General features: G+C 39.0%; 2 protein-coding genes across 2 annotated transcripts in view; one reads left to right on the top strand and one right to left on the bottom strand.

Annotated features, from left to right (window-relative positions):
* The window catches only part of LOC134824218 (uncharacterized), a 71,503-nt gene that overhangs the window by 25,095 nt on the left and 31,398 nt on the right, over positions 1–15,010 (top strand). The window contains exons 5-7 of the mRNA XM_063835994.1: positions 5,263–5,369; positions 13,712–13,858; positions 14,050–14,133. Of these exons, the coding sequence (XP_063692064.1) occupies positions 5,263–5,369; positions 13,712–13,858; positions 14,050–14,133 (338 nt within the window). The remainder of the gene's footprint in view (positions 1–5,262; positions 5,370–13,711; positions 13,859–14,049; positions 14,134–15,010) is intronic.
* LOC134824219 (ammonium transporter 2-like) lies at positions 5,653–12,765 on the bottom strand. Its single transcript, XM_063835996.1, has 12 exons — positions 12,709–12,765; positions 10,243–10,417; positions 8,891–9,044; positions 8,601–8,738; positions 8,397–8,498; positions 8,009–8,237; positions 7,676–7,776; positions 7,480–7,545; positions 7,235–7,344; positions 6,790–6,942; positions 6,579–6,683; positions 5,653–6,031 (listed from the first exon to the last, which is right to left on the bottom strand). The coding sequence occupies exons 2-12, from the start codon at positions 10,396–10,398 to the stop codon at positions 5,861–5,863; spliced, it is 1,485 nt and encodes a 494-aa protein (XP_063692066.1). The 5' UTR covers positions 10,399–10,417; positions 12,709–12,765; the 3' UTR covers positions 5,653–5,860.

The raw sequence follows: 15,010 nt of genomic DNA, 5'->3' as shown, positions 1-15,010 counted from the left end.
GTTGAGGAAGGGAACAAAGTCGTTCTGATTGTCAGGGTAGTCTACAGTTAGTTTGATAAGTTTGTCAGGATCTTGTTGTTCGATGAGGTTGCACAGTTGCTGAGCTTTTCGTCTGTTGGTGGTGGCTCCGTTTAGATCGTCGTAAAACCTGCTGTAGGTGGGCAGTGTTATCCTCAGGTCTACGTAGACTGAAAGTTTTTCCAGTTTCCACATTTTGACAGTAGCTAGTATAGGTGCAGGGTTGGTTCCCATGAACAATCCAAGAAGCTGTAGGTAGACTTGATTGTTGTAGACAAAATATGACTTTCCTAGGGTTGTCTCTAGTAGTTCTTGTAAATCAGAGAGATGGAGACCGTATGTACTGATTGACTGTCTATTTTCTTTGGCAAATTCCATGACATCTTCTATTGCTGTTAGTACGTTGATATTGGTGTATAAAGCTTCGACGTCTGCTGTAAAGAAAGTAAGACTCTTCAGATCATTTGGTGTGATGTTTCTAATCCTTCGAAGAAAATCGTGAGTGTTTTTCAAATGAGAAGGTACTAGATTCATCAGAGGAGATAGAATGTGACAGACGAACCAAAGGATTTTGTGGAAAGGGGAGTTGCAGCCTGAAACAATAGGTCTAGTTTTCATTGTGTCAGGGTTAAGAGTCTTGATCTCATCACTTGTGTATTTGTGGGTTTTAAGCATCACTCTTGCAGTAGCGAGGGTGGTGTGATGGCTCAAAACAGCAGAGTTTGTAGTAATGCCTAAAGAAGATCACATCAGGACAACTACAACTCACCTCAACAATGGAAACGTCTACAAGAAGATCGACATACCACAGGATAAACTGGGCAAACAAAAGTACATAAACAAGTTAACTAAAACTCTAGAAGACGATGTTAACTCAACATTCAAGAACATTGCCAAGAGTCGTAATCTCCCTCAAGATGTTACTAACCTGTTAATGAGCCATCACACCACCCTCGCTACTGCAAGAGTGATGCTTAAAACCCACAAATACACAAGTGATGAGATCAAGACTCTTAACCCTGACACAATGAAAACTAGACCTATTGTTTCAGGCTGCAACTCCCCTTTCCACAAAATCCTTTGGTTCGTCTGTCACATTCTATCTCCTCTGATGAATCTAGTACCTTCTCATTTGAAAAACACTCACGATTTTCTTCGAAGGATTAGAAACATCACACCAAATGATCTGAAGAGTCTTACTTTCTTTACAGCAGACGTCGAAGCTTTATACACCAATATCAACGTACTAACAGCAATAGAAGATGTCATGGAATTTGCCAAAGAAAATAGACAGTCAATCAGTACATACGGTCTCCATCTCTCTGATTTACAAGAACTACTAGAGACAACCCTAGGAAAGTCATATTTTGTCTACAACAATCAAGTCTACCTACAGCTTCTTGGATTGTTCATGGGAACCAACCCTGCACCTATACTAGCTACTGTCAAAATGTGGAAACTGGAAAAACTTTCAGTCTACGTAGACCTGAGGATAACACTGCCCACCTACAGCAGGTTTTACGACGATCTAAACGGAGCCACCACCAACAGACGAAAAGCTCAGCAACTGTGCAACCTCATCGAACAACAAGATCCTGACAAACTTATCAAACTAACTGTAGACTACCCTGACAATCAGAACGACTTTGTTCCCTTCCTCAACACGGAAATAAAGATCGACTCAGATGGAATAGTACATTCTAGACTCTACAGAAAACCACAGAAAAAGCCACTCACCCTCCACTACAACTCTCATCATACAACACGTACAAAGAATGCTACTGTTGAGAGTATGTACAACACCGCAAAGGCAGTCTCTAACAACAGAGAAAACGAGAAGTACTCAGAAAAGATGATAGATAAACTTCTCATCAACAACGGCTACACTGATAGAGTCTTAGAAACCATAAAGAACAAGAGAAAACGTAGAAAGAGAATTAATCAGAACGTACAGAACAAAGACCAAGACGGAGCGATTCTCAAACTACCCTATGTCAACGAAGCTACTAGTCGCAAATACAGAGATGCTGTCAGACATATTGGACTCCCCATCAAAAGTGTCGAGAAACCTGGACGGAAACTGAAGGATCTCCTTACAGACTCCAGACCCCTTGACAAGAAATCCTGTACAACATCAAACTGCAGAACATGCGCAGCTTTAACCGATGGAGAATGCACCACAACTAATACCGTCTACCACATCACTTGCGAAGTAGACAATTGTACCGAGAACTATGGTGGGGAAACATACAGACCGATCAAGTGCAGGTTCGACGAGCATTACCGTAGTGCGGCAAATCCAACAGCAAAATCTTACGAAGATAAGCCACTAGCAAAGCACTACAGGGAAAGTCACCCTCAGCACAAAGGCCCCCCAAAACTTAAACTTCAAATCGTAGATAGAGGAACATCACTCATCAACAGAAAGATTAAAGAAGCCCGATTTTTAGTTGAAAATAAACCAACACTCAACGATAGAACAGAGTTGAACAATCTAACACAGTTTTTAGTTGAGTGACGTGTAAATAGTAATATTCTCGTTTAATTCTTTTATCTCTTTTAATCTTTTATCTCCTGTATAACGTCACGCTATTCGTTAATTTTCAGATGAGCCCTATTTGATAAATGTTGTCAGTTTTATGTTCATATTTGCTCCGATTTCGTTAAAAACTATTTACGGTTGATAACTATTTTACAGTTATATATTTTGTTTGAAATAAATTTCGTCGTCAAATTTTTAATGTGAATATTGATCGTTATAATTGAATTGATACTATTTCAGAATATGAGTATGACGTAGAAATGTCGATACGTTATTCAGCTATTTATTTCCATTAGAATCTGTCTTCACTGAGTCTATTCAGAAACAATCAGAAATTTGAATAAAAGAACTACAATTTAAGTTTTCACGTGTAGCAACTTTACCAATTTTACAGCAGATTACAAATCATGGAATTATTGCGGTAAATCTGAAATTACCTGATCTACCTTTAAAATAAATAAGTACAAGTATAAAATAAGATAATGACAATAATTGAAATTACTTGAAAATTACCTGAAATTATCTGATTTTAATTACTTAATTGATTTCATCTTTGTTATAATTTGCCTAACAATGAGTCGCCACTTTGACGCTGTATTGCCTTATATGGTTGTATAACTATGGTAACTATGGTACTATACGTGAATCAGTCGTCTCAACTGCATAAGATGCACCAATAAAGAACAAACTTAAAACTACTAATCATAACAAAATCAAAAAAGGATCATACCCACAAATAAATAAATGAATAACTGTACCAAGACGTGGTCTGGTGTATACTCCAGTAGCAGAGTGTATATCTGATCCTACTCCTAGTACCGTCTCCAGGGTAACAGGCATGTATATTGTTACGGTAATAGTATTATCATGTGAACAGAGGATATTATGTTTCACTACATTTCTTGAGTTGTAACCTCCATAATAACTCTTACGCGATCATTTCGCTAAATTTATCTTTTGTTCTCTTCAAAATTTCCTTTGATAAATTCCATAATAGGTATATTCTCAGTTTAAGTAATTAACCAAGGGTAAATACCTTATAAATTTGTAATTGGGAGTTATACCTCCCAACTATGTTATAGAGTTATAACTTATTCAGAGTTTTGAGATTAATTTAAAGTTTGGCCCGCACGTGGTTTGATGTTGGTTCTTTAGTTCGAGCAGAAAGTTGAAAAATTGTATTTTTATTTGTTTTAGGTTCTTTAGTTTGAACAGTGTTAGAAAGTTGAAAGCTTTGATTTACATATGTTTTAGGTTGCAAGCGATTGCTCCCTTGAGGACACTTATGCGTATATCTTACTATAGCTAGACGATATATAGATATGTGTGTTTATCCGTACCATTTTACTGACACCTCGGCATCATGATCAACTTTAACGCGAATTTCCGCAAAAACCGTAAAATATATACGGTACAACTGAAACTTTTTTGACTGGGTCAAATGCTTTAATGGCCTTCAAATCAGCATGAAAAAATATGAAATTGGCAAGGAATAGGAATTTGAGAGCCCACAATTTCGACCCCCAAGTGGTGTCAAAAACGCGAGTTAAATAGATAATAAAAGCCCCAGAAGACAAGTCCACGTGATCTGGATTGACCTTATGAATGCGTATGGGAGAGTCCCGCACAGCCTTATTATTATAAGCTATTTAATTCGCGTTTTTGGCACCACCTGGGGGTCCAAATTTTGCGCACTAACATTTTTATTTCTTGGCCAATTTTTTGCCCTCTGTTTGTTTTGCCTTATATGGTAGTTTAACTATGGTAACGTTACCTTATATGGTAGTGCAACTATGTTAACATTACCTTATATGGTGCTATATATTTCGTTTTGATGAAGACATGGAAATAAGGAAGCACCAAATAAGGTAACCTAACTATAGATACATTACCATATAAGGTAACGTTACCATAGATACATTACCATATATGGATATGTTATAGTTATAGATACATTACCATATATGGATATGTTATAGTTATAGATACATTACCATATATGGATATGAGAAAGCTGGCTCAGGAACAGGAGCTGTTGTTGAGGGAGCAAGGTGTCCCGCCTCCCACCCTGCTGGATCTCTTAACGCAGGGAACTTATGCTAAACTAAGCTCCGACTTTACTAGTACTTTGTAAGTTATATTGTGATTACATTAAATTAATAAATCCAAACCAATGAATTAAGGACGGCTATTATAATTAATCGACAATTAACATACATTTATGATTTATTCTTATATCATTATTAAAATTCATCTCCTGATCCAGTTGTAGGGTAACTTCTCAGGAGAGGAGCCAACAGGAACTTACCCCTGGCTCTCAAGAACTCCCTAAAGCTTTTGAGAGTGAGGGTGTATATTAATCCTCTACCTGGCAAAAGTCCCGCACATTGGGACGTCCGCTAAGTTTCTCGATATAATCCGACTTATACGACCCTAAATAACAATATTTACTACTGTATAATTGTAGGTATTACTATTAAGTTAATTGAAGCAAAAAATTCTTTCAACTTCTACATTCTAAAATGCAAATTATTTAAAAAATCATCAAATGAACAAAAGTTCATGGATCGGAAAAAAACTAAATAGACGCGCTATAAATAATTAATTTGAAGTATCTATTTTAACAACCCATTTTTCACGTGTTCATCCAAACATTTTTTTTAATATCTAACAATAAATAATAACATATGAAAATATTTCAGTCTACCAATGACAGCAACAGATATCCTGTACAACCTAGGATTTGCCGCTAGTGACACGACAGTGCAAGTTCCCCCTCGTTTCCTGGGCGTTACTCACGCTAATTTGGGTACTATTTTAGTTTTTATTATTTAAATAATTAATTAAATCTATTATTTTGCTGTTATTACTTTAGTTATATTTTATTGGTTGTCTTGTTCGAGCTCTCCTTTGTAACTTCCTGTAACTAGCCCGTTTGGTTTCAATTTCTTTCTATCACAAGGAGCATGAAAATGCTGGTTGGGTGAACTAAAATCAGTTTCATTAATGACAGTGATTCTTCGGTCACAAACAAAAATATGTATAACTACAATTTTATAAAAATTTGGTCTTTCCGTTCAATACGTCAAAAGCAATTTTGTGATTTTGACAAAACCTTAGTTAGAAAAATTTTATTGAGATGAAATAAAATGAAGCCAAACTAATAAAGTAATAGTTCTGCCGGCAGAATTTATTTTGAAACAATATCAACAATTAAAATCTACCATTAGTAATAAAAGAATAAAAAAGAACAAGATACAGTAAGGAAAATATACGAGTATGATGCCACATGATATTGTTCTACACGTCTTTGCTAGCTGTTTTATTCACTACAACCTCTGGAGTGGAAAGTTTGTAGTTCCCCCCACTGAAACGAGATTTCCTTGTCACCTCGTACGCGGCCCCACCGTGCTCCTTTACATCCAGACCCATTTTCTCCGTCTCCTCTGATACTCGTAACATGTTCAGTATCTGAGGGAGCACGTGGTTAGCACGTGGTTAGCACGTGGTTAACACGTGGTTAGCACGTGGTTAGCACGTGGTTAGCACGTGGTTAACACGTGGTTAGCACGTGGTTAGCACGTGGTTAACACGTGGTTAGCACGTGGTTAGCACGTGGGGAGCACGTGGGGAGCACGTGGGGAGCACGTGGTTAGCACGTGGTTAGCACGTGGGGAGCACGTGGGGAGCACGTGGGGAGCACGTGGTTAGCACGTGGGGAGCACGTGGGGAGCACGTGGGGAGCACGTGGGGAGCACGTGGGGAGCACGTGGGGGAGCACGTGGTTAGGGTTTATAAAAGTAACATGTTCAGTTTATCTGGGAGAGCTCAGGGTTTATAAAACAGAAATGTGATCAGCTTATTTTTCAGTACCTTTTATGACTGTTTTAAGTATTGTATTAACACTGATGAACTGTAGTCGTAGATATAGAGATAAAATATGCTTTTCACAATCTTAACACTGATTGTTGGCAATGAAAAACAAAAATAAAGGCAACGTGAAAGTTTTTTAACTAACTTGCAAGATGCTGAAGATGATGATAGCGAAAATGCCGACCCATGCAATAACTGCGAGGATAAACACTAAATTTGCTCCGAACTGTTTGCCTCCATTTCCATCGCACTGAAATAATGATTAATTCTGTAACGGCTTTGATCTTAAAACAAAGTTTCAACAACATAATTTCCCATAATTTAAATTAGATTACAAATAATATTAAAGGTGAGACCTTATAGAAAAGACCACAACTGCCAGTACCATACGCCATTTCCACATTCTCTGGCTTTGCAAACAACCCTGCAGCTATGGTACCCCATATTCCACAGAACAAGTGAACTGGGGAGGCATCCACTACGTCATCAATGTGTAGACATGTTAACAGCTGAGGGAGATTAATTACATGATTACTTTACATAATTAGGTTAAGATAGAACAGGTGCACTAGGCAGGCGTCCACTACGTCATCAATAGATCAATGTGCAAACACGTTAACAGCTGAGGGAGATGCAGAGTTAAAGGGGGCCAAGAACGCATCCCTGAGGAACAGCATTGCGTTCTTTCACTTTCAGTATCGTTTGAGAATTATGATGAGCTGATCCATAAGAAATAATATAATGCAACTTGTTGTTGAAATGTTAACTGTTGTTGACTGTTAGTCATGTTGTTAGTTGTACCTTTGAAGCAGAGTAATAGACGATGCCGCCAATAACTCCGATAAGAAATGCCATTTCCACATCTACCACAGAGCAACCAGCTGTGATGCTCACCAGTCCCGCCAAAATTCCTTGACAAGAAATTATCTGAATGCCTTTATCAACTCATTGTATAAAATATAGGGGTTATTTTAGATGTGGTTATACTTTATAGTTATACATTTACGGGGGAGTACAATAGTCATACATTAATTAAAGATGCTTACCATTATTTGTTCTGCCAATATTGATATGTCCCTCGAAAATAACCCCCATCAGAGTTGCTGTTACACCTAAAAAATTACAGAATTAAAATAGATCAAATGTTAAGTAGGTAATATTTATGAAACATATAAATGATATGATCGTAAATCTATTGATGACTTTAAGAGCAAGATATTTAAAGAAACATAATAATTTTACCAGCACTGGCAGCTCCTATGGTAGTTGTAACGGCAACTTTACCAGCAACATCTGATGCAGCACCAGCTATGGTAAGAGTACTGCCACAGTTAAACCCATACCTAGAAATAAGGGGTGATGAGAGGCAATAAGAGCTAATAAGATATAGTAATAAGAGGAAATAAGGGATGATGGTAAAGAATAATGGGGGGTTCTGAGGGAGGTAAATCACGAAAGGCATTTCGTAAAGTAAGAGCTCGCATTGTATCAGATAACATAAGTGAACGAAAGCTGCTTAGCAATTGTGGGGTAAAATTAATTAATCGAAGAAGTATGTAGTTTTTAAAGACCTACCATCCGAACCATAAAACTAGCGTCCCCAGAGTTTGAAAAGTAGAAGATTGGAAGACCATGGTTTGAACTTTACCCTCAACAATTTTACCGGAGCGAGGTCCCAGGAAGATAGCACCAATCAGAGCGGTCAGTCCTCCGACCATGTGGACAACAGAACTTCCAGCAAAGTCTATAACTCCCACCCCGAACAATCTGTCTTCCTTCGGAGCAAACGCTGAGGCCCAACCGTCTGTAATAAGTAGTGCCTCAGACCGTTATCAAGATTTCATAAGCGTAGATGTGACACGTAAATTAGGCATAAGCCCGATTTTTTTTCTTTTTCAAACAAACTGAGGCCAGCAAAAATATGGCCAAGAATGTTAAAACTTAAGAAAGTAGTAAGACTCACTGTCGGACCATCCCCAGTGTACTACTACAGGGTAGACGAACACAGTCAGTACAAAGGAGTAAACAAAGTAAGCAATTACTTTACACCTCTCTGCCACAGCTCCTGAACACGTACAATTTTAGGGCCATATTCATTATAGAGTAGGTCAAGAGATAAAATCTTTGCAATCGTAGTTTCAAGTGATGCTCATAGCAGTATAGTTACCAGAAACTATAGTAGCTGCTGTGGCAGCAAATGCCCACTGGAAGAGGAAAAGAGCGTATTTTTTTCCTTGGTAAGGTCTGTCATTGAACTCTCCTCCTCGCCGCATGTCTAAAGTTTTTAATGCAAAACCGTTCGTTCCTGTAAATGACATTGCTTAAGAGGAATATTTAATCATCAACGTTATCAATGTCATTGGATCAATGGACTAAATATCATTTTGTAATTTATGAGTTTTACAGTTATCCTTCATGCATGTGTTAGAATAAAGAATCATATATAAATATGTATACCTATGAATCCGGAAGTGGTGTCTCCAAAAGCTAGAGCGAAACCAATAAGCCAGAAAGAGAGAGCTCCAATACAAGCATCGAGCATGTTCTTTACCAGAATGTTCTTAGTGTTCTTTATCCTGACAGTGCCAACCTCCACCAAAGCAAATCCCATCTGAGAGATAAACGTTTTGTGATAGAACATATACAGGGGTGTAGGAAGCACCCTGAACATATACAGGGGTGTAGGAAGCACCCTGAACAGATGCAGGGGTGTAGGAAGCACCCTGAACATATGCAGGGGTGTAGGAAGCACCCTGAACATATGCAGGGGTGTAGGAAGCACCCTGAACATATGCAGGGGTGTAGGAAGCACGCTGAACATATGCAGGGGTGTAGGAAGCACCCTGAACATATGTTTGTCATTATGGATAGACATTCACATTATAAAAAAGAAGGCCCCAGCGTCCAATTAAAGTCTATAATAGTGTATACTGACAATTATACTCAAAGCGTCATCGGAACCGATCAGCATTGGTTACTTGAAACTAAAGAATATCAGGGTGGTAACAGCATTGGTTACTTGAAACTAAAGAATATCAGGGTGGTTACTTGAAACTAAAGAATATCAGGGTGGTTACAGTATTGGTTACTTGAAACTAAAGAATATCAGGGTCATGGTTACTTGAAACTAAAGAATATCAGGGTGGTTACTTGAAACTAAAGAATATCAGGGTGGTTACTTGAAACTAAAGAATATCAGGGTGGTTACAGTATTGGTTACTTGAAACTAAAGAATATCAGGGTCATGGTTACTTGAAACTAAAGAATATCAGGGTCATGGTTACTTGAAACTAAAGAATATCAGGGTGGTTACTCGAAACTAAAGAATATCAGGGTGGTTACTTGAAACTAAAGAATATCAGGGTCATGGTTACAGTATTGGTTACTTGAAACTAAAGAATATCAGGGTGGTTACAGTATTGGTTACTTGAAACTAAAGAATATCAGGGTGGTTACAGTATTGGTTACTTGAAACTAAAGAATATCAGGGTGGTTACAGTATTGGTAACTTGAAACTAAAGAATATCAGGGTGGTTACTTGAAACTAAAGAATATCAGGGTGGTTACAGTATTGGTTACTTGAAACTAAAGAATATCAGGGTGGTTACTTGAAACTAAAGAATATCAGGGTGGTTACTTGAAACTAAAGAATATCAGGGTGGTTACTTGAAACTAAAGAATATCAGGGTGGTTACTTGAAACTAAAGAATATCAGGGTCATGGTTACAGTATTGGTTACTTGAAACTAAAGAATATCAGGGTGGTTACTTGAAACTAAAGAATATCAGGGTGGTTAGTGGTAACAGTACCTGCATAAGGAAGACCATTCCAGCACAGATGATGAGCCAGAAGGTGTCCATGGAGTAAGCAGTACTAGCTGTGTCTGCTGTTACCCTAATGTACTCAAGAAGTGCATCCTGGTTCTGGAAATCCAGAACCGTCCCGTCCTTAAACGTCAGGCTCATTCTTTTAGTGACAGGTGACCTGTGAGTAATAAGCTTTACTTCGTGACAATTAGTTAATTTTTGATCCAGAAGAGTGAGATTTCTGTTTTTGTAGTTTTTGACACTTGTAAAATAAAATTGTGTGCGTCAACATGTGTTTACAAACAAATTCCTGAGTCCAACAAGGAACGAGAACTCTCGTGGCACTGTCGAGACACTCGTCATGGCACTGTCGCGGCACTATGGCGGCACTATGGCGGCACTCTGGTGGCACTTTTCAGTTCTCCGCGTCAAATTGCGCATTTTCCTTTAAATCTGAGGACCAAATTCGCGTATTTTCCTTCAAATCTGTGGGCCAAATATCACGTTTTCTATAATTAGTTTATGAAACCAATCAGTATTACATCCACAACCTTCCGAATGTAGGTACGGACTTCAAAAAACCGAAAAATATATTTTGGGCTCAGAATGATTAGGGTAGCATGAAACATGAATAAAAGTAATTTCCAAGAAAACTTTGAAAAATTTTGACTGAGAAACTTTACTGTACGAGTCATTCTCAATACGTACCTCTGAAAGCAGAGCTCCCGCTTCCGAACTCGTATTGCGAAGGGGAGGCCTGCCTTCCGAGATCGCATCACCTTAAGGGGAACCCTCGAGTCCAAAATCGTATATCGAAGGGTAGGTGCGGACTTCGAAAACCGAAAAAAATATTTTCGGCTCAGAATGATCAGGGTAGCATGAAACATGAACAAAAGTAGTTTCCAGAAAAACTTTGAAAATTTTTGACTTACAAAATTTTGACTTAAAAATTTTTCCCAAAAATTTTTAGAAGCCTAAATTAAAAAGTTGGCCCTTTTTGGCCCCTTGCCAAGATTTCATGGGGGGGCGATGGCCCCCCGTACCCCTACCCCCCGCTTCCTACACCCCTGATTTACAATCCTAGTTTGCGGTGACGTGTCACATTCTATCAGCTTATATGGGCTTTGCGATAACATTCCTGCAGGATACACTTGGTATCATATAGCAAGTGCCGCGACAGTGCCGCCATAGTGCCACGAGATTGCCACGAGATAGCCACAAGAGTGCCGCGACAGTGCCATCGGTATTAGGATGTATGACCCACATGACACCAGAAAGCAAAAACATATCACTATATCAATCAAAACGGGGAAAAGAAAAACGTTCATGATTACCATGACCATGTCAATGTCCCTTTCCGATTTCAGTTAACAATAAAAACTTAATTATAAACGAAAACCCTGTCCCCGTTTTATGATCACATTAACTAACTCTTTATTTTTATTATTTAGCTGTGAACATTCCACAGCCTTCGTCATCAAAAACAAAAAATATCTGACATATTTGTCATAAAATTAAAAGCAACTTATTTACAAAAATGTAACACTATGAATGTCACACGACAAAAACAGATCAATGTAAATAAAAGGCGGCAAGAAAGTTCTAGAATAAACTGTTAACGTTAAAAGCAACCTGAGTCAAGTCATTGGGTCCTCGGTTACCACATGGAATTATAATTACGCTAGTGTAGGAAAATAAAAAACGTGTCTTACTGTTACTATATAAGTGAATTTTCTGATGACTGATGAGCGGTTTAGTTGTTAGTTAACTATCTGCTTTTTATGATCTCACATCATCATCTGATCACATTAATGCACATCATTGATGTGCATTAATGATCAGACTGCGTGGTTTGCAGATTGCACATCTTTGAGTTAAGAAGAATTCATAAATGTAAGGGAGGGAGGGAGGGAGGGAGGGAGGGAGGGAGGGAGGGAGGGAGGGAGGGAGGGAGGGAGGGAGGGAGGGAGGGAGGGAGGGAGGGAGGGAGGGAGGGAGGGAGGGAGGGAGGGAGGGAGGGAGGGAGGGAGGGAGGGAGGGAGGGAGGGAGGGAGGGAGGGAGGGAGGGAGGGAGGGAGGGAGGGAGGGAGGGAGGGAGGGAGGGAGGGAGGGAGGGAGGGAGGGAGGGAGGGAGGGAGGGAGGGAGGGAGGGAGGGAGGGAGGGAGGGAGGGAGGGAGGGAGGGAGGGAGGGAGGGAGGGAGGGAGGGAGGGAGGGAGGGAGGGAGGGAGGGAGGGAGGGAGGGAGGGAGGGAGGGAGGGAGGGAGGGAGGGAGGGAGGGAGGGAGGGAGGGAGGGAGGGGGGAGGGAGGGAGGGAGGATAATCACAAATCATAAAGAATACATACCAGGGATAAGTTGCTTATCTAGTGCCGGTAAGAAATCTGCTTAATTTTTAAAATAAATGCGATACTGAGCTTTAAGATTATTGTTAAAGATTGCATAAATAAGCTTTAGTTTTATCATCTTACGTGGTATTACACAACGGTTCGGGTTAACTAAAAACAATAAAGAGTGCGTTTAAACATAGTGATTAAAGCTGAAATTAATAATTTTCCCTGCATAGATAATGAAAAGCTGAAATAAAATTAAGCCAGCTATGCATATGAATACAAATCTTTATAGGAAGTCAAATACAGGAGCAAAGCATCGACCTCCATCGACGACAAATTACCGAATATTTTGATCCGGTTTCGTGATTCGTTAATATCAGTCACAAGAAAGAATCGTGCGCTCTCATTGGTTTTTATAATAGCAAGTACGTATTCGCTCAAATGCGCAGTTCAACAATTGAGTTATTTGAAGCTCCTCCAATTGGATTGCAATGCGTTTTGTGAGAGGAATTAAACAGGAATTAAACAGGAATTAAACATGAAATGACCAAGGAGAACACTAACGAACTCGTCTTGGTAATACAGCAATTCATAAAGACGATCAGAACTCTAAAAATTGAGAGAATGATATAAAAATAAATTCTTAAAAATTAACCGCGTTACAATTTCACGAAAGAAAAACCGAATATAATAATTTAAATACAAGTAAAAAAGTCATGGAGATGAGTTAATGACGATGAGTAGGAGACGGGAGGAGATTACTAGGACTTCTTTTCAGGAGGATGTCGAAGGTGAAAAGATTTTGTGAGGTACTTTCCAAATTCTGTTGCATGGAATGTGTTCATGATGGCCCCATATTCTTTAAGCATTATGAGGCTTTTAAGGTTGTCTGAGAGGTTGGACCGGAGGGAGTTGTAGCTGGGGCATTCATTTATGACGTGGTCCTCGGTTTCAAGGATAGGTGTTTCAAAGAATGGTAGTTCTTCGAAGAACCGCATGACGTCGGTGTCTGAGGAGCAGCAAAAGCGACATGTTTTCAGTGCTGTGTTGTAACGATCTCCAGTGTAGCGACCTTTCTCAATCCTCAGATCGTGACTGCTAAATAGTGATTAAAAGCTGAAACTAACAATGTTGTCTGCAGGAGATTGGAACGGTCAAGTGAACTGGTCTGACCAGACAGCGCCTATCTCTAACTTTGATTACCTGTTTAACATGATGGATGATACTCCCGCAATGGAGGAGGAGGTTGTGGATGATATGAGCATGACAGATACCTCTTACAAATCCGGTAATTAGTTCTCCTGAAGTTGAATTAGTGCAATGCTTTGATTAAAAACTATGATTTTGAATCGTTTTAACTTAAACTAGATAGCTGTATTAATTTGATTAAGGATATTTACTCAAATTTGAAGTTCTAGTTTGAGAGCAGAAAACACGATATAGTTTTAAAAATATAACTCCTAATTTTAATTTCCCTAGCCCACAGTTTTAACACCAGCAGAGGGGAATCCTCGAATAGCAGTTTCGAAAACTGTCCAATTCGCCCTTCAGCCAAGACATCAGGTTTAAGTCTGACTGGGGCCAAAAGTCAGTGCACATACTTTGAGTCTTAATTATCATGGCTAAGTTATAAGACCCAACGTATGTGTACTGACTCCCCCCCCCTCCCAGTGTGTACACCCAGTTCATTTACGGATCTTAGTAAGGTTCTTGCTTTATGAAAGCTGCATTTTCACTGGAAAAATAAAAGGGTTGAACTTATGGAACATATGAATCGGGTCCTTAATATCTATATACTTATTTAGCTTATATAGCTTTTATAGCCTATATTGCTTATATAGCTTATATAGCTTATATAGCTTATATCAGGTCCTCATGGTCTATATACTTATATAGCTTATATAGCTTATATAGCTTATACACCCTATATATAGGGTGTGTTATATAGCTTATATAGCTTATATACGATATAGGGTGTGATAGCTTATATACGATATAGGGTGTGATTGCAAACAGTTTTTATTGCATTGATTACGCTGCTTTGTTTATGCGTTTGCAATCATTTTTTCTTGAGTATTTCTCTTCTAAATTATTATACTCTAGGGCCTATGGGCCCTAACCGGTACACAGTTTAAATTAAAACCCTTAATTATATACCCTAAACTCCGACCCTGACAATTAACCGCACCTCAGGTACCACTTCCCTCTCCGCCTGACAATTAACCGCACCAGGAAGCACATCCAGCAGCAGTCACTCCAACAAACAAGTACCAGTACAGAGAACACCCTCCACTTCCTCATGGTCATCTAATGGTAAACGTCCCAAGATGATCAGGTCCCATTCTCTGCCGGAGATTTATTCTAAGACTGCGGTGGTTCAGGGGAGTTCTAAGGATCAGGGTGGTGTGACGGCGGATAAATCTTTTCCAAAGGTTTGAGT

The sequence above is a fragment of the Bolinopsis microptera genome, chromosome 12 (genome assembly GCF_026151205.1).
Source record: "Bolinopsis microptera isolate Bmic1 chromosome 12, MBARI_Bmic_1.0, whole genome shotgun sequence".
NCBI lineage: Eukaryota > Metazoa > Ctenophora > Tentaculata > Lobata > Bolinopsidae > Bolinopsis > Bolinopsis microptera.
Note: the sequence above shows the minus strand (reverse complement) of the source record. Positions and strands in the feature narration are given on the sequence as shown.